Source organism: Melanerpes formicivorus, unplaced genomic scaffold (genome assembly GCF_026170545.1).
Source record: "Melanerpes formicivorus ecotype bairdi unplaced genomic scaffold, bMelFor1.0.p_v2 SCAF_121, whole genome shotgun sequence".
NCBI classification, from domain to species: Eukaryota; Metazoa; Chordata; class Aves; order Piciformes; family Picidae; genus Melanerpes; species Melanerpes formicivorus.
Window position 1 is genome coordinate 1,349,627 of NW_027142473.1, and position 19,225 is coordinate 1,368,851.

A 19,225-nucleotide genomic window follows, 5' to 3' on the forward strand; every position below is an offset into this window, starting at 1 on the left:
CCCATGGCTTCCTCCTCTTCCACAAAGCTCCTCACTTCAACACCAAAGACATGCAGGCTGTTCAGACACCACTTACTCTTCCTAAGGCCACACCAATCACTCCCTCTCACCTTCCTGTCCCTTTCAGCTTGGCAGTGCCCGCCTGGACAAATCCTTCCACCCCCTGTCCTTCCAGCAAGGTCAGGCTTACCAGGCACTATTCTCCCACATCCTGCACCTTGATACTTTTCCACTTACTAAGAGCAGGAGCTCTGTGCCATTCTTCAGGAATTCCTGCAGGCACCAGGACCTTCAGGAGCTACAGGAGACTGGCCCCCAAGGTCATTACCCAGCTCAAACAGCACTGGTGGCCATATACAATGCTGCAAAGCCAGCAGAGCAACCTAGGCCGCCAGGAAATGAGACCCCTGGCCACAAGGCACCCACAAACCACAGCACCCCAGTGCCACGCCATGACCTCACTGCTGACACCCCACCTCTGCTGGGCTGGGCTCACCTCTGCTGACAGCCCTGCCAGCATAAAGCCGGCCCAGTGCCTTTCTCCCTCACAGACGCCTCCTGACGCCTTCTCCTGCGCTCTGCTCCCTCCACCAGGTCAGCCTCCAGACCCTCACCCTCCTTCTCCTGCCCCAGTGGCCATCTCTCTCACACCCCCGAGCCCCTGTGCTTCCTCCACACCCTCTCTCTCTTCCAGGGCCCCTCCACCCCACACCCATGGCCTGCTACGACCGCTGCCGCCCCTGCGGACCCACCCCGCTGGCCAACAGCTGCAACGAGCCCTGCGTCAGGCAGTGCCAGGACTCCCGCGTCTTCATCCAGCCTTCCCCCGTGCTGGTCACCCTGCCAGGACCCATCCTCACCTCCTTCCCCCAGAGCACCGCCGTCGGATCCTCCTCAGGGGCTGCCCTGGGCAGCGAGCTCAACGCCCAGGGAGTGCCCATCTCCTCCGGCGCCTTCGGCAACGGCTACGGCTACGGCTTGGCTGGCCTGGGCTATGGCTGCGGCGCAGCAAGAGGCTGCTTCCCCTGCTGAGGGCCCTGCACACCAACCCTGACACCACACACAGCCTGCAACAGCTCCTGCAACACAAGCCCCTGGCCTCATGCTCGCCCTGCTTGCCCCTCACGCTGCCTCCCTTCCTGTGCCTTGCTGCTCCTGCCTCTGCCCTCTGCTTTGCCCTCAATAAACTTCTCCTGCAGACCAGACCCATATGCCTCCTCTGCCTTTCTTCTCCCAGGCCTCTGCCAGCCTCACAGGGGTAAACGTCTGTTGAGGGTTGGGGGGAAGGGCGCAAAGCCTTCTTCCCCCCTGTAAGTAGAGGGAAGGAAATGGAAAGGAAAAAAACCACAGCCGTATTAGCAAAGGGATTGTGTGCTATATTTACAAAGCAGTTTAGGAAATGCAGGTTTATGCACAGAATTTAGAGTATTTACAGTATATACAGAAATATACAACAAAGTAACACAGAAATGAGAGGTCCCTCCTCTGCTGAGGGGGGTTCCCCACCCTTGCTCCCCCTTCTCTCCCCCTTTCCCCAGAGAGGATTAGAAAGAGAGAAAAAGAGAGACTGGTAATTTAAGCAGAATTTGTTAGTAGAGGCCTCACGCTTTTATCAGCTTCAGGTCAAGTCTGGCCGAAAGCCCAAAAAGCTGCGAGCTGCAAAGGGGAAGAAAGAAAGACTGACCAGAAAGCTGCTGTACTCCCAGTTCAAAAGGTGCTTTTTCCCAATCTACCAATGAAATTAGTTTCGATCTGTCTTTTGTTTATAAACATTCAGCCACAATATCCCCTTTCTTAAAGGGACAGCCTCAAACGGTCACAACGTCTGAGCTGAAGAGGCCATGGGGGTGGGTTGGAAAAGGGCCTGAAGACCTCTCTTTGAAACAATAGACCCAGCCAGAACACCACAGAGTAGCACAAGGAGACTTCCAGAATGTAACTCAAACCATTCTCATGGCCAAATTCAGGCTTGGACACACCAAGGCGCTTCTGCCCATGCCTCAGCCGCCCTCTCTCCCTGGCACCACACTCCTGAAGCACAGTTGGAAATGTCCCTGTGGTGAAGGCACATTATGCCCCGATACTGAATCTTGTCCCAGCATGTGGGCAAGTTCCCCCTCCCTCTAGGAGGGAGACAAAAGCCAAGGCATTAGCCTGGCTTGCACGCACCCAGCGCATGCAGCGCTTGTGCTTACACCAAGTATGGGCATAATTCTAGCTTCACCCTTTCTATAGGCTGAAGCCAGTTTCTTATGAGAGTGCCCATTAGTCAAGCCCAGCCTCGAGGAATCTATAAGTATCACCCCAGTTGGTGAACACGTTGCCCCCTCATTTACTTTGTCTCTGTGCTTGCTCGAGAGACCAACTCTCGAGCTGCAGCCTTTGCCATTGAGCTTATTGTTATTAGCTTCTGTTATACATGCACGCATACTGGAAGCGTCTGCATCGTTAAGAAGCCCAGAGGGAGGACTTTCGCTGAACCTGAGGAGCTCAGCATTGCTACCTCCAGTCGTGCCGATCGGAAGAGCCCATCGTGCCACCGGAGGACTGGACCAACCCCCGCGGGTAAGATCTGCCCAGTTGGCCAGTGAGAAGGGACTTGATCAATACCGCGTCCACGTATGCCTAGCCCCGCCGTAGCGGGAGAGGAGCCGCCGAGTGCCGCTCTGAGGAGCCGCCGAGTGCCGCTCTGAGGAGCCGCCGAGTGCTGCTCTGAGCCCTGTGAATTCCAGGGAAAACCAAAGCATTGTTTGTGCTTATATTGCACCGGACCCGGGACCACTACGAGAGTCCTGTTGCTCCTTTAACCTCATTAAAGAGAATCCGCCGCCTAACGCAGCCGCATTCTCTCCCTGAGGCTGTTTGCATCAGCCCCGAGAACCGCCGTGGTTGCGCCGAACCCCGTAGCTTCGCCTGCTTCCGTCGTTCGAGCCCACCTACCGGCCACCGTCGTCCCGCCCTGCCATGCGAGCCGACTTTAGAGGGCCGACCTCACGGACCGACCCTGTCCAGGACCGATCCCTGCTGTCTGAAGGGAACTGAATATCGTTCACGTGCTTTCCATCCACTAGCACTCAGTTCAAAGCATCCGCGTCTATCAGAGTAAGCGCTGACGCATAGAAAGATTGTAATATTGCTGTGTGTAGCCAGAAGCCGCCCGCGTCCCGCCAAGTCTCCATCTAGTGGCCAAGCGGCGGAACTGCACCCTTCGTTATATAAATATAGAAAGGGTTTATAGATAGTTCAATTATGTTATAATCATAACACTAAGCCATTTGTGGAATCTATTTCACGAACGTGCACTAGAACATGTATATAAGTTGGTGATTCATCGGTTATTAATAGTTTGATAATTAATAAAATAATATTTTTCATAATTCAGATTTCATATTCATAAATTTAAATAACCTCTTCACCACAGTCCCTCAGTAGAACTGAGTCCAACCTTTAACCAACACTCCCAATCCAACTCCAAACCAGTGCCCTAAGCACCACAGATAGAACAGAGTTTTGGTGACCCTCATACCATTGTCCCCCCATGGCCAGAGCCCTCTCTAGAACATTCCTACCCTCAAGCACATCCGTCTGCCTGTGGATCTTGGTGTCATCTGCAAGCTTCTTGAGTGTGCCCTCCATCCCCTCGCCCACATCAGGGTTAGAAGATACTAAAGAGAACAGGCCCCAGCGGAGCCCTGCAGAACAGCACGGCTGAGCAGCCCCCAACTGGATTGGCCTCCATCCACCACCACTCCATGGGCACAGCCATGCTGCCAGTTTGGTCCCCAGGGCAGAGTCTGCAGCTCCCAGCTGTGAGCAGCCACATTCTCCAGGAAGAGCCTGTGGGGCACACTGGCCAAGAGCTTCCTAAAGCCCTGCTGAAAACCACCCAAAGCTTCTCCCTCACCCACCACGTGGGGCACTTGTTATGGAAGGAGATCTGCTCAGGCAGGCAGCACCTGCCTTTCAAAGCCCTTGCTGACTGGGCCTGATGGCTCAGTTCTCCACCATGTGCTGTGGGATGGCACACACGATCATCTGCTCCATCACCTTCCCTGGCACCAAACTCACACCAACAACCCTGTAGCATCCAACAGTCTTGTTCTGGCTCTTTGGTGCCATGGGCAACACCTTGACAAATGTCCATTCAGCTGGGCCAACCAGGACTGCTGGGAAAGAATGGAAAGTGTTTTGGGGAGCTCCTCCACCAGCTCCCTCAGTAGCCTTGCCTGCCTCCATCCAGCCCCACAGACCTGGCTGTGTCTCACTGGTGCTCCTTACTGACCATTTCCCCTTGGAGAAGACAAAGGCACTTCTGCTGTGCAGAAGCAGGAGCAATCCTACTTGGCTTTGCCCTCTCTCATTGTCTCCCTTCAGAAGCTCACAAAGCCCTTGGAGTCCTCCTGGGTTCCCTGCTTTGGCATCCACAGGTCAAGAAGTCTTCTCTTGAGGAGCTCCAGCCCAAGCTCTCTGTGCAGCCAGCCTGCCCTACCCCAATGCCTTCTCTTTCTCCAGGAAGTGGTCAAGAAGCCTGTGCACATGGCACTTTGGGACGTGCTTTAATGCCCATGGTGGGGCTGGGTCAATGCTTGCACTTGATGCTCTTAGAGGTCCTTTCCAATCCAAACAATTCTCTGATTCTGGGACTCGATGACCTGCTGCTGAGCCACCCAGAGGTCCTGCTTGAAGAATGTCTGCTCATGCCTGCTCATCCTGGACTCCTGTGCCCTTCAGGACGGCCTCCCAAGATCCTTTGTCAAGCAGGTTACTAAACAAGGCCAAGTGTGTCCTCTGCAACTCCAGGGTGGCAGAGCTGCTGACCTCACTGCTTACTCCTCTCAGAACAGAAGGCTCCACATTGAGGAACCGCTGTGCCCAAGATGGCCTCCAGGCTCCAGCTCACACCCAGCTCCTTCTTTGCTCACAAACAACAGGGCCAGAGGAGCCGTTGCAGGGCCACCAGGAAATGAGACCCCCGGCCACAAGGCATCCACAAACCACAGCACCCCAGTGCCACGCCGTGACCTCACTGCTGACACCCCACCTCTGCTGGGCTGGGCTCACCTCTGCTGACAGCCCTGCCAGCATAAAGCCGGCCCAGCGCCTCTCTCCCTCACAGACGCCTCCTGACGCCTTCTCCTGCGCTCTGCTCCCTCCACCAGGTCAGCCTCCAGACCCTCACCCTCCTTCTCCTGCCCCAGTGGCCTTCTCTCTCACACCCCCGAGCCCCTGCGCTTCCTCCACACCCTCTCTCTCTTCCAGGGCCCCTCCACCCCACACCCATGGCCTGCTACGACCGCTGCCGCCCCGGCGGACCCACCCCGCTGGCCAACAGCTGCAACGAGCCCTGCGTCAGGCAGTGCCAGGACTCCCGCGTCTTCATCCAGCCTTCCCCCGTGCTGGTCACCCTGCCAGGACCCATCCTCACCTCCTTCCCCCAGAGCACCGCCGTCGGATCCTCCTCAGGGGCTGCCCTGGGCACTGAGCTCAACGCCCAGGGAGTGCCCATCTCCTCCGGCGCCTTCGGCAACGGCTACGGCTACGGCTTGGCTGGCCTGGGCTATGGCTGCGGCGCCGCCAGAGGCTGCTTCCCCTGCTGAGGGCCCTGCACACCAACCCTGACACCACACGCAGCCTGCAACAGCTCCTGCAACACAAGCCCCTGGCCTCATGCTCGCCCTGCCTGCCCCTCACACCGCCTCCCTTCCTGTCCCTTGCTGCTCCTGCCTCTGCCCTCTGCTTTGCCCTCAATAAACTTCTCCTGCAGACCAGACCCACATGCCTCCTCTGCCTTTCTTCTCCCAGGCCTCTGCCAGCCTCACAGGGGACAATGTCTGAGCTCAAGAGGCTATGAGAGTGTGTGCAAAAAGGGCCACAATGTCTCTCTTTGGTGTTCTGTCCTGAACAACAGCTCCACAGGACAACTCAGCAGGGCTGACATGAGGATACTAAAGCTCTTCCATTGCCCCTAGATATGCCTGGCCTCAGACCATCAATGCAGCCTGTGCTGACCCCTCTGTAGAACCCTCCTACTCTCATGCTGGTCAACGTTCCTACTCATGTTGGTGCTGTCTGTAGACACACAGAGGGTGTCCTCAATGCCTGCACTCTGAAAAGCATGGAGATTCCAATGAGCTCTGCCTCCATGTGTGAGCTCTGCAGAACACCACTTGTCAGCGGCCACCACCTGGAATCACCTCCATCCACCACCACACTTTGGGCCCAGCTATGCTGCCAGTTTGTTACCCAGTGCAGAGGAGACATGTCCAAGGCAGCAACAGCCTGGTTCTCTGTAAGGGTGCTGAGTCAGAGACTTTGCTGAAATTCAGATGAAAACCATCCCCAGCTGCTCCCTTTTTCACTCTGTGGATCACTTTCTCACACATAGCATCCTGTCACCCATGCAGAACTTGACTTTCAAGATGCCTTGCTGAACAGGGCCTGATCTCCTCCTTCTCCACATTGCCTTCCATAAAGTTCTCCTGCACACCAGCCTTAGGTGTCTGCTCTGCCTTTCTTTTACCAAGCCTCTGCTACCCTCAGTCAGCACAAAGCCAGCCCCTATTACAAGAGGGATATGAGCATGCTGGAAGGTGTCCAGAGAAGGGCCACGAGGAGGAGCAGAGGGCTGGAGCACCTCTCCTATGAGGAGAGACTGAAGGAGTTGGGGCTGTTCTATCTGGAGAAGAGAAGGCTCCCAGGTGACCTCATTGTGGCCTTCCAGTATCTGAAGGGGGCTACAGGAAGGCTGGGGAGGGACTGCTCAGGATCTCAGGGAGTGATAGGACTAGGGGGAATGGAATGAAGCTGGAGGTGGGGAGATTGAGGCTGGATGTAAGGAGGAAGTTCTTCCCCATGAGAGTGGTGAAGCCCTGCAATGGGTTGTCCAGGGAGGTGGTTGAGGCCCCATCCCTGGAGGTGTTTAAGCCCAGGCTGGATGAGGCTGTGGCCAGACTAATCTAGTGTGGGGTGTCCCTGCCCATGGCATGGGGTTGGAACTAGATGATCCTTGTGGTCCCTTCCACATTCCATTCTGGCTGTCTTCTGATGCAGATGATTCAGAAGTCCAAAAACCAGGAAACAGGAAACAGTTTGTCTCTCCACAGACAAAGCAAAGAAAAGGAGCAGGGACTCTCAGGTGACGCAGGGCTCTCAGGGTTCTCAGGCCTCGTGCACCGTAGACTCCTCATGGATTCTTCCTTTGGGCACGATGTATCTGTACGACACTCTGAAATTAAACTCTCTCAGCTAAAGTTAAATTTCTTTGTGGAACACACTGAATTTCACCATTCACACACGTGATTGGAGTCCTACACTGAGGGGATATAGGCTCTTTAGGAGAGACAGGAGAGGGAGAAGAGGAGAAGGGTGGCTCTGTATATTAGGGAGTTGCTCGATGCCACAGAGGTTGAGGTGGAGAATGAAGGGATTGAGAGCCTGTGGGGTAAAATCAGAGGGAGGCCTAACAGTTCTGACATCCTGGTTGGAGTCTGTTATGGACCACCCAACCAGGAGGAGGCAGCAGATGAAACATTCTATAAACAATTGGAGGCTGTTTCAAGATCATCAGATCTTGTCCTTGTGGGTGACTTCAACCTGCCACATATCTGCTGGGAACTTAATTCAGCAGGGAGGAGGCAGTCCAGAAGATTCCTGGAATGCATGGAGGACAGCTTCCTGATGCAGCTGTTAAGTGATCCTACCAGAGGTCAGGCTCTGCTTGACCTGCTGTTCTCCAATAGAGAAGGGCTGCTGGGAGATGTGATCGTGGGAGGCTGCCTAGGGTGCAGTGACCACGAGGTAGTGAAGGTTTCAATATGCAGGGAGATAGGGAGGAGCACCAACAGAACCTTGCTCCCCTGTGGGAGCAAGGGGGAGGTGGAGCGCGAAGCCTGGGTCGACAGAGCTCTGGTGGGAGCTGCGGGCAGGAGATGCCTGCTGCAGGCTCTGGGGACTTGGGGAGCGAGAGGCAGGCAGTGGCGCTGCCCTGGGCTGGGTCTGCAGTGAGCCGTGACCCTGCCCCTCTCCGGGTCTGTGAGCCTGGAGTTGCAGCTGCTGCTGCCCTGCAGGGCTGTTGTGCAACCCTCTGCCAGCCGAAGCCTGGCCACCCCGTGAGGAGCCGGCTCTGGCTCTCACCAGCCCCTTCCCTGCAGGCACGGCTGCCGGACGGTGATTGCCAGCCGGAACCTGCAGCGAGTGTCAGAGGTGAGTGTGGGCTCTGGAAGGACAGGCAGACAGAAAGGGGAGCTGAAAACACCTCGGAATGCTCTGCCCTGGGGGTGGAGCTGGCAGTGGTGCAAGAGGAGACACGGCTCGTAAGGTCTTCTGGCTCTCAGCACCAGCAGGCAGCAGCCTGGGTGTGAGGTCAGGGTGGGCTGCACCTCACGGTGGAGCTCAGTTCAGTGTGGAACTTGCTGCTTTCCCCCATCAGCTTCAGAGACCATGGAAATGGGACAAAAAGGAGCAGACTGGTGAAGGTTTGTCTGCAGGGGAGTGGCAGAGCCCAAGGTCAGATTGAAATCATCTCAGCTTGAAGTGGGACAAAGCCTCTTGTCCAAGGGTTCTGTGGGCTGAGGTGGGAACAGCCCCGAACCTTGGAGATGGAGGGTAGGAGGTAGGTCTGAAAGCAGTGACTGGTGAAGCTGTGTTAGACAAGCTACCCTAGGACTGGGTAGAACAACCTCCCACCCCTCTGAGTCTCACCCCAGGCTGGAGTCTGGCTGCTGCAGTTTCCATTCCTCGCCCGTGGCTTGTGCTGAAAGCTGCCATGAGAGCTTTGTGTAGCTGTGTGTGGACCTCACTGAAATCCAATAACCATCAAAACCAGTGTGAGAGTGAGCTGGCATGGCCCAGCTACCTCCCAGAGGTGCTTAGTGCTGTCTTTTCATGTTTTGTTTTTTTTTTTTTAACACAGCACTTACAGGATGGCCAAGGGCTCAGGCCCAGCCAGCATGGATTTAGGAAGGGCAGGTCCTGCCTGACCAACCTGATCTCCTTCTACGATCAGGTGACTGCCTGGTGGATGTGGGGAGGCCTGTGGATGTAGTCTACCTGGACCTCAGCAAGGCCTTTGACACCATCCCCCATAGCAAACTGCTGGCCAAGCTGTCAGCCCCTGGCTTGGATGGGAGCACACTGCAATGGGTTAGGAACTGGCTGGAGGCTGAGCCCAGAGAGTGGTGGTGAATGGTGCCACAGCCAGCTGGCAGCCAGGCACCGGTGGTGTGCCCCAAGGATCAGTGCTGGGCCCTGTGCTCTTTAACATCTTTATTGATGATCTGGATGAGGGCATTGAGTCCATCATCAGTAAATTTGCTGACGACACCAAGCTGGGGGCAAGAGTTGATCTGCTGGAGGGTAGAGAGGCTCTGCAGAGAGACCTCGACAGGCTGGACAGATGGGCAGAATCCAACGGCATGAGATTTAACACATCCAAGTGCCAGGTTCTGCACATTGGCCACAACAATCCCATGCAGTGCTACAGGCTGGGGTCAGAGTGGCTAGAGAGCAGCCAGGCAGAGAGGGACCAGGGGGTACTGGTCGATGGTAGGCTGAACATGAGCCTGCAGTGTGCCCAGGCAGCCAAGAGGGCCAATGGCATCCTGGCCTGCATCAGGAACAGTGTGGCCAGCAGGAGCAGGGAGGTCATTCTGCCCCTGTATACTGCACTGGTTAGGCCACACCTCGAGTCCTGTGTCCAGTTCTGGGCCCCTCAGTTTAGGAAGGAGGTTGACTTGCTGGAACGAGTCCAGAGAAGAGCAACAAAGTTGGTGAGGGGTTCGGAACACAAGCCCTATGAGGAAAGACTGAGGGAGCTGGGGTTGCTCAGCCTGGAGAAGAGGAGACTCAGGGGTGACCTTATCACTCTCTACAACTACCTGAAGGGAGGTTGTAGACAGGCGGATGATGGTCTCTTCTCCCAGGCACCCAGTACCAGAACAAGAGGACACGGTCTCAGGCTGTGCCAGGGGAGGTTCAGGTTGGATGTTAGGAAGAAGTTCTATACAGAAAGAGTGATTGCCCATTGGAATGGGCTGCCCGGGGAGGTGGTGGAGTCGCCGTCATTGGAGGTGTTCAGGAGGAGACTTGATGGGGTGCTTGGTGCCATGGGTTAGCTGTTTGGGTGGGTTGGATTGGTTGATGGGTTGGACACGATGATCTTGAAGGTCTCTTCCAACCTCGTTTGGTTTATTCTAATAAAGTTTATTCTAACCTTCACCTTGGACTGCAGGAGGGCAAACTTCAGCCTGTTTAGGAAACTTATTTGCAAAGTTCCCTGGGTAGCAGCCCTCAAGAACCAAGGGGTCCAGGCTGGTTGGCGCTGCTTCAAACAGGAGCTCTTGAAGGCACAGCAACTGGCAGTTCCCATGTGCCGAAAGATGAGCCAGCGGGGAAGGCTCTGGGCCTGGATGAGCAAGCATCTCCTGGAGGAGTTAAGGGATAAAAAGAGGCTGTATCACCTTTGGAAGGAGGGGAAGGCTTCTCCTAATATATTTAATGATGTTGTTAGATTATGTAGGAGAAAAATTAGAGAGACAAAGGCCCAGTTGGAACTGAAGCTGAACACCTCTGTGAAAGATAACCAAAAGCATTGTTACAAATACATTAACACTAAGAAGAAGGGCAAGAAGAACCTGCACTCCTTATTGGACCTGGAGGGGAACGCTGTGACTGAAGATGAGGACAAGGCTGAGGTCCTGAACACCTTCTTTGCCTCAATGTTTAACAGCAAGGCAGGAGGAGTTCAGGACGAGTGGCCTCCTGAGCTGGGCCATGGGGTCGGGGAGCAGTGTGATGCCCCAGAAATCCATGAGGAATTAGTTCGGGACCTGCTGAGCCACTTGGACACTCACAAGTCCATGGAACCGGATGGGATCCATCCTGGGGTGCTGAGAGAGCTGGCAGATGAGCTGCCAAGCCACTCTCCATCATTTTCCTCCAGTCCTGGCTCACAGGTGAGGTCCCAGATGACTGAAACTGGCCAATGTGGTCCCCATCCACAAGAAGGGTTGGATGGAGGAACCTGGAAACTCCAGGCCTGGCAGCCTGACCTCAGTGCCAGGGAAAATGATAGAACAGATTATCCTGGCAGCAATAACTGCACCTGAAGGGTGGCCAAGGGCTCAGGTCCAGTCAGCATGGATTTAGGAGGGGCAGGTCCTGTCTGGACTTCAGCAAGGCCTTTGACACTGTCCCCCATAGCAAATTCCAGGCCAAGCTGTCAGCCCCTGGCTTGGACAGCAACACTGAGAGCTGCGTTAAGGACAGGCTGGAGGCCGAGCCCAGAGAGTGGTGGTGAATGGTGCCACAGCCAGCTGGCAGTCAGGCGCCAGTGGTGTGCCCCAAGGATCCGTGCTGGGCCCCATCTTCTTTAAAATCTTCATTGATGATCTGGATGAGGGGATTGAGTCAGTCATCAGCAAATTTGTAGCTGACACCAAGTTAGGAGAAGATGTTGGTCAGTTAGAGGGCAGAAGGTCACAGTATCACAGTATCACAGTATTGCTTAGGTTGGAAAGGACCTCGAGGATCATCGAGTCCAACCTATCAACACAGACCCCATGACTAGACCATGGCACCAAGTGCCACGTCCAATCTCCCCTTGAACACCTCCAGGGTCGATGACTCCACCACCTCCCTGGGCAACCCATTCCAATGACGAATGACTCGCTCAGTGAAGAACTTCCTCCTCACCTCCAGCCTAAACCTCCCCTGGCGCAGCTTGAGACTGTGTCCTCCTGTTCTGGTGCTGGTTGCCTGGGAGAAGAGACCAACCCCTTCCTGGCTACAACCACCTTTCAGGTAGTTGTAGAGGGCAATGAGGTCACCCCTGAGCCTCCTCTTCTCCAGGCTAAACAATCCCAGCTCCCTCAGCCTCTCCTCCTAGGGCTTGTGTTCAAGGCCTCTCCCCAGCCTTGTTGCCCTTCTCTGGACACGCTCAAGTGTTTCGATGTCCTTCTTAAACTGAGGAGCCCAGAACTGGACACAGTACTCAAGGTGTGGCATAACCAAAGCAGAGTACAGGGGCACAATGACCTCCCTGCTCCTGCTGGCCACACTATTCCTAATGCAGGCCAGGATGCTATTGGCCCTCCTGACCACCTGGGCACACTGTTGGCTCATATTCAGGTGGCTGTCGATCAGCACACCCAGGTCCCTCTCTCTTTGGCAGCTCTCAGCCACTCCGACCCCAGCCTATAGCTCTGCATGGGATTGCCGTAGCCAAAGTGCAGCACTCGGCACTTGGACTTGTTGAATGCCATCCCATTGGACTCTGCCTATCTGTCCAGTCGGTCGAGGTCCCTCTGCAGAGCCTTTCTACCCTCTAACTGACCAACATCTGCCCCTAACTTTGTGTCATCTGCAAACTTGCTGATGACTGACTCTACCCCTTCATCCAGATCATCGATGAATATGTTGAAGAGCACAGGGCCCAGCACTGATCCCTGGGGCACACCACTGGCGCCTGACTGCCAGCTGGCTGTGGCACCATTCACCACCACTCTCTGGGCTCGGCCTCCAGCCTGTCCTTAACGCAGCTCTCAGTGTTGCTGTCCAAGTCAGGGGCTGACAGCTTGGCCTGGAATTTGCTATGGGGGACAGTGTCAAAGGCCTTGCTGAAGTCCAGACAGGACCTGCCCCTCCTAAATCCATGCTGACTGGACCTGAGCCCTTGGCCACCCTTCAGGTGCAGTTATTGCTGCCAGGATAATCTGTTCTATCATTTTCCCTGGCACTGAGGTCAGGCTGCCAGGCCTGGAGTTTCCAGGTTCCTCCATCCAACCCTTCTTGTGGATGGGGACCACATTGGCCAGTTTCAGTCATCTGGGACCTCACCTGTGAGCCAGGACTGGAGGAAAATGATGGAGAGTGGCCTAGCTAGCACATCTGCCAGCTCTCTCAGCACCCTAGGATAGATCCCATCCGGTCCCATGGACTTGTGAGTGTCCAAGTGGCTCACTCACCAACTGGCAGGTCCCCAACTAATTCCTCATGGATTTCTGGGGCACTGCACTGCTCCCCAACCCCATGGCCCAGCCTAGGAGGCCACTCGTCCTGAACTCCTCCTGCCTTGCTGTTAAACATTGAGGCAAAGAAGGTGTTCAGGACCTCAGCCTTGTCCTCATCTTTGGTCACCATGTTCCCCTCCAGGTCCAATAGGGAGTGCAGGTTCTTCCTGCCCTTCTTCTTATTGTTAATATATTTATAAAAATGCTTTTTATTATCTTTGACAGAGGTGTTCAGCTTCAGTTCCAGCTGGGCCTTAGCCTCCCTAATTTTAATCCTACATAATCTAACAGCTTCCTTGAACATACCTCGAGAAGCCTTCTCCTCCTTCCAAAGGCTTCCAAAGCCTCTTCTTCCCCCTTAAATCCTCCAGGAGCTGCTTGCTCATCCAGGCCGGTTGCCTTCCCCGCCGGCTTGCCATTCAGCACGTGGGAACCGCCAGTTCCTGTGCCTTCAAGAGCTCCTGTTTGAAGTAGGTCCAACCATCCTGAACCCCTTGGTTCATGAGGGCTGGTACCCAGGGGACTTTACAAACAAGTTTCTTAAATAGGCTGAAGTTCGCCCTTTGGAAGTCCAAGGTGAAGGTTCTGTTGGTGCTCCTCCCTATCTCCCTGCATATTGAATACCTCACTATCACGTGGTCACTGCACCCCAGGCAGCCTCCCACGATCACATCTCCCAGCAGCCCTTCCCTATTGCAGAACAGCAGGTCAAGCAGAGCCTGTCCCCTGGTAGGCTCGCTTAACAGCTGTGTCAGGAAGCAGTCCTCCATTCGCTCCAGGAATCTTCTGGACTGCCTCCTCCCTGCTGAATGAAGTTCCCAGCAGATATCTGGGAGGTCTCTGCAGAGGGACCTCAACCAACTGGACAGGTGGGCAGAGTCCAACAGGATAGCATTGAACAAATCCAAGAGCAAGGTGCTGCACGTTGGCCACAACAACCCCATGCAGAGCTACAGGCTGGGGTCAGAGTGGCTGGAGAGCATCCAGGCAGAAAGGGACCTGGGGGTGCTGATTGACAGCTGCCTAAACATGAGCCAGCAGTGTGCCCAGGTGGCCAAGAAGGCCAATGGCGTTCTGGCCTGCATCAGGAACAGTGTGGCCAGCAGGAGCAGGAAATTCATTGTGCTCTGTGCTCAGCACTGCTTAGGCCACACCTTGAGTCCTGTGTCCAGTTCTGGGCCCCTCCGTTTAAAAAGGACATTGAGACACTTGAAGGTGTCCAGAGAAGGGCAATGAGGCTGGTGAGAGGCCTTGAGCATAGCCCTGTGAGGAGAGGTGAGGGAGCTGGGGTTGCTTAGACTGGAGTAGAGGAGACTCAGGGGAGACCTCATTGCCCTCTACAACTACATGAAGGGAGGTTGTAGCCAGGAAGGGGTTGGTCTCTTCTCCCAGGCAACCAGCCCCAGAACAAGAGGACACAGTCTGAAGCGGTGCCAGGGGAAGTTTAGGCTGGAGGTGAGGAGAAAGTTCTTTACCAAGAGAGTCATTCACCATTGGAATGTGCTGCCCAGGGAGGTGGTAGAGTCCCCATCCCTGGAGGGGTTCAAGAGGGGATTGGAGGTGGCACTCGGTACCATGGTCTAGTCATGAGGTCTGTGGTGACAGGTTGGACTTGATGATCTTTGAGGTCTCTTCCAACCTTGGTGATACTGCGATACTGTGTTCAGGCTGGAGAAGAGGAGGCTGAGGGAGACCTCCTTGCTCTCTACAGCTCCCTGCAGGGAGGTTGCAGTGAGGAGGGGGCACAGCCTCTGTTCCTTGGTGGCAAGGGACAGGAGCAGAGGCAATGGTTCCAAGCTGCCTCAGGGGAGGCTCAGGCTGGATCTCAGGAAATCTCTCTGCCCTGGAAGGGATCTCAGAGCTTAGCAGAGGCTGCCCAGGGCAGTGCTGCAGTGCCCATCCCTGGGGCTGTTCCAGCAGCTGTGGAGCTGGTGCTTAGGGCCATGGTTCGGTGCTGAGCCTGCAGTGCTGGGTGGAGGGTTGGCCTGGATGAGCTTGGAGGTCTCTTCCAACCAGATGTGTTCTGTAATTCTGAGCTGTTCTTAAAGGCCTTTTCCAACTCAGAGGAGCCTGTGGTCCTATGATTCAGCAGTACACCTCCCATGCAGCGCCCCTGCCACAAAGAAAAGCTCTAGCAGGATAGCTGCTGTTCCATATCTGCAGACAGAAAGGGCAGCAGGGCTGTTGCCAGAGTTTGCTGTGCCCTGGGCCAACCAGCAGTGACAGCCCTCCCTAGTGAGGTCATCAACAGCAGGGACTTTCTGGAGAACCTGCCCTAGAGACAACGTGAAGCTCACCAGGGTCTAATATCTCAGATCTTCCTACTGAAGCCTCAAACACAGGAGGACTCTGAGATTTCTCACACTCCTCAAGAATAGCTCCAAGGCACCATGGCCATCCCAAGCTAAGGCACAGTGGCCTCCCAAGGTCAGCAGTCAGCTCCCTCAGCATTTCTGCCCACACCCAGTCCCACACCACTCCTTCCCACCTCCATTCATCTTCCCCAGCATCCAGCGCACCTTCTCTGACGAACAGCCTGGAAATGCTCACCTGGGCTCATAGCCATTGCCCAACCCTTGGGAGAAAGCTGCAGCACAGGGCCTGAACTCTAGGGATAAACACCAGGCCTACACAGAGGCTCAGCTGCACCTGAGCCTGGCTAAGTCACATGTTCTATGTTCAGCTAGGCTGCTCTTATTCAGAACCTGCTTCTCTTTAGGAACATGGGGGCAGTGTGCATTGAATCCATATGACTTCCAATGGAAAGGCTGCTCACCCTTCTGGGCGCCTTTGACCTTCATGTCTGACTCCACAGGGACTCTTGTACACCAGGCACCTCAAAAGGCCATGATGTGTGTTCTGAGAGTTCAGGGTGGCAGAGCTGCTGATCTCACTGCTTACTCCTCTCAGAACAGAAGGCTCCACATTGAGGAACCGCTGTGCCCAAGACGGCCTCCAGGCTCCAGCTCACACCCAGCTCCTTCTTTGCCCACAAACAACAGGGCCAGAGGAGCCATTGCAGGGCTGCCAGGAAATGAGACCCCTGGCCACAAGGCACCCACAAACCACAGCACCCCAGTGCCACGCCATGACCTCACTGCTGACACCCCACCTCTGCTGGGCTGGGCTCACCTCTGCTGACAGCCCTGCCAGCATAAAGCCAGCCCAGCGCCTCTCTCCCTCACAGACGCCTCCTGACGCCTTCTCCTGCGCTCTGCTCCCTCCACCAGGTCAGCCTCCAGCCCCTCACCCTCCTTCTCCTGCCCCAGTGGCCATCTCACTCACACCCCCGAGCCCCTGCGCTCCCTCCACACCCTCTCTCTCTTCCAGGGCCCCTCCACCCCACACCCATGGCCTGCTACGACCGCTGCCGCCCCGGCGGACCCTCCCCGCTGGCCAACAGCTGCAATGAGCCCTGCGTCTTGCAGTGCCAGGACTCCCGCGTCTTCATCCAGCCTTCCCCCGTGCTGGTCACCCTGCCAGGACCCATCCTCACCTCCTTCCCCCAGAGCACCGCCGTCGGATCCTCCTCAGGGGCTGCCCTGGGCACCGAGCTCAACGCCCAGGGAGTGCCCATCTCCTCCGGTGCCTTCGGCAATGGCTACGGCTACGGCTTTGCTGGCCTGGGCTATGGCTGCGGCGCAGCAAGAGGCTGCTACCCCTGCTGAGGGCCCTGCACACCAACCCTGACACCACACGCAGCCTGCAACAGCTCCTGCAACACAAGCCCCTGGCCTCATGCTCGCCCTGCTTGCCCCTCACACTGCCTCCCTTCCTGTGCCTTGCTGCTCCTGCCTCTGCCCTCTGCTTTGCCCTCAATAAACTTCTCCTGCAGACCAGACCCACATGCCTCCTCTGAATTTCTTCTCAAGGCCAGGCCTCACCTGGCCTTTGCAGTCGGTCAAAAAGGTCCACAGCAGCTCCTCACAAATATGCCACCAGCAATACCTCACAGCAGCACCTTGGGAGGGTTTGGATTGTGACACAGCCCCAGCTGTGCCTCACACAAAGGTTCCAACACCACAACGTTCCTCTGTGATGCCTCTGGCCAAGTCCCTCCACAGGCTGCCCAGCTGACCACCAGCCTTGCTGTCGAACCCTCACTTGGTGTAGTGCTTGGTCCTTCTTGGACCATCTGCCTGGCCAGTGTACCCATTCCCCCCAGGTGGCTGTTCCCAGGCCATGCTCTTACCTTCCTATGGCATCCTCAACTCGCCCCCTGGGGAGCAGCCTTAGGACACCATTTCCTCTTCACTGCAGGCTCTGGGCTAGTGTCGTAGTTTTTGCTGGGTGCCCTCTGCTACAGGGGTGCTTCCTGTGTCCAGAAGCCCAGCCCATTGGGTGGACACAGGAAATTAGGTATTTCCTACCATGATTCCTGCACCACTATAAAATCCACGTCGAGGACTGGCACTTCCTCTTTTCCTTCCTCTACGCCACCCGGTAACTGGGGGAGATGTCTCCCGGCCGTGGCCCTGGTTAGGACCAAAGCCATGGGGGGATGGGCAATCTCAGACCTGGCCAGCTGAGACTGGCCTAGCAGTGGGGGCGTGGGGAGGGAGGAGGAGACCTGTGGGTCTTTGGAGCACCCTCAGGTGGGGATGGGATCATTCAGGGTCTGTTTTGGGGTCTCTCTTGTCACTGTGCTTCTAGCTTTCTGCACGCACTCACTGTTCTCTATTTACACTTTCCATCACTTTGGCAATCCGTTTGTCTGGCTCATTATTTCTGCGCGTGGTGGGGAGGGGATTTGCCCCAACCCATTACAACTAGCATTCTCCAGCCTCACAGGGGAAAAGGTCTGAGCTGAAGAGGCCACGGGGGTGGGTTGGAAAAGGGCCTGAAGACCTCTCTTCAAACCAAAAGACCCAGCCAGAACACCACAGAGTAGCACAAGGAGACTTCCAGAATGTAACTCAAACCATTCTCATGGCCAAATTCAGGCTTGGATGCACCAAGGCGCTTCTGCCCACAACTCAGCCATCCTCTCTCCCTGGCACCACACTCCTGAAGCACAGAATCACAAGTTGTAAATGTCCCTCAGTAGAACTGACTGCAGCCTTTAACCAACACTCCCAATCCAACTCCAAACCAGTGCCCTAAGCACCACAGATAGAACAGAGTTTTGGTGACCCTCATACCATTGTCCCCCCATGGCCAGAGCCCTCTCTAGAACATTCCTAGCCTCAAGCACATCCCTCTGCCTGTGGATCTTGGTGTCATCTGCAAGCTTCTTGAGTGTGCCCTCCATCCCCTTGCCCACATCAGGGTTAGAAGATACTAAAGAGAACAGGCCCCAGCGGAGCCCTGCAGAACAGCATGGCTGAGCAGCCCCCAACTGGATTGGCCTCCATCCACCACCACTCCATGGGCACAGCCATGCTGCCAGTTTGGTCTCCAGGGCAGAGTCTGCAGCTCCCAGCTGTGAGCAGCCACTTTCTCCAGGAAGAGCCTGTGGGGCACACTGGCCAAGAGCTTCCTAAAGCCCTGCTGAAAACCACCCAAAGCTTCTCCCTCACCCACCACGTGGGGCACTTGTTATGGAAGGAGATCTGCTCAGGCAGGCAGCACCTGCCTTTCAAAACCCTTGCTGACTGGGCCTGATGGCTCAGTTCTCCACCATGTGCTGTGGGATGGCACGCACGATCATCTGCTCCATCACCTTCCCTGGCACCAAACTCACACCTGTGGCAATGCCAGCGACGAGCATTGTGAGCAATCTGGCAGTGCAGGCCTAGAGCCTGACATGATGGTAGGCCTTGCTCAGCATAAATGCAGAGCCAGCTAGCAGTGGAGCAAAACAGTGCTGTGCCTGCAGCATGTAACTAAAACAAGACACTGGTAGCTATACACATGGACAGTTATCTTGGGACAACAGGACATGCACCTGCATCAACAACCTCGTTGTGTCATTAGTGGTTGGACCAATAATCTGTAATAGTGCAATGTGTGGTCACTCAGAGGGAACCAATGGAGCTATGCCAACAGGGCACTCCAAGTTTATAGAAGTTGCAGCAGTTGCCTTGCTACGCACTTCTGCCTTTCCTGTCTCCTGTTTCTTCTACACTTTACCGTGCTATACTTGCACTACAGGCCTGCTCCATAGGCCTGCACCTCAGGCCTGCACCATCGGCCTGCACCACTGGAACAATAAAGGAACAATGCTTGATCACATTGGTCAGTCGTATTGATTCCTATCTCCGTCGCCCCATTAGACA

The 19,225-nt window shown here is 55.5% G+C and overlaps 3 protein-coding genes across 4 annotated transcripts; all 3 read left to right on the forward strand.

The window, feature by feature from the left end:
* Positions 1-714: 714 nt before the first annotated feature.
* On the forward strand, positions 715-1,032 carry LOC137456306 (feather beta keratin-like). The gene has a single exon (XM_068167627.1). The coding sequence runs from the start codon at positions 715-717 to the stop codon at positions 1,030-1,032; it is 318 nt and encodes a 105-aa protein (XP_068023728.1).
* A 4,247-nt stretch (positions 1,033-5,279) lies between these two features.
* On the forward strand, positions 5,280-5,597 carry LOC137456335 (feather beta keratin-like). Its single transcript, XM_068167669.1, has one exon. It carries the CDS (start codon positions 5,280-5,282, stop codon positions 5,595-5,597), a length of 318 nt encoding a protein of 105 aa, XP_068023770.1.
* Positions 5,598-8,019: 2,422 nt separating this feature from the next.
* Positions 8,020-16,816, forward strand: LOC137456325 (feather beta keratin-like). Of its 2 annotated transcripts, XM_068167656.1 has the most exons (3): positions 8,020-8,202; positions 16,010-16,237; positions 16,338-16,816. In XM_068167656.1, exons 2-3 carry the CDS (start codon positions 16,042-16,044, stop codon positions 16,673-16,675), a joined length of 534 nt encoding a protein of 177 aa, XP_068023757.1. In that variant the 5' UTR covers positions 8,020-8,202; positions 16,010-16,041; the 3' UTR covers positions 16,676-16,816. The 2 variants fall into 2 exon arrangements, with proteins under 2 accessions (XP_068023757.1, XP_068023759.1); XM_068167658.1 differs by lacking the exon at positions 16,010-16,237.
* The last annotated feature ends 2,409 nt before the right edge of the window (positions 16,817-19,225 follow it).

Excerpts from the sequence above, each read along its gene's own strand:
- LOC137456306 (XM_068167627.1), top strand. The coding sequence starts at position 715 with ATGGCCTGCTACGACCGCTGCCGCCCCTGCGGACCCACCCCGCTGGCC.
- LOC137456335 (XM_068167669.1), top strand. The coding sequence starts at position 5,280 with ATGGCCTGCTACGACCGCTGCCGCCCCGGCGGACCCACCCCGCTGGCC.
- LOC137456325 (XM_068167656.1), top strand. The coding sequence starts at position 16,042 with ATGAGACCCCTGGCCACAAGGCACCCACAAACCACAGCACCCCAGTGC. Across the intron at positions 16,238-16,337 it reads CGCTCTGCTCCCTCCACCAG|GGCCCCTCCACCCCACACCC; the intron begins GTCAGCCTCCAG and ends TCTCTCTTCCAG.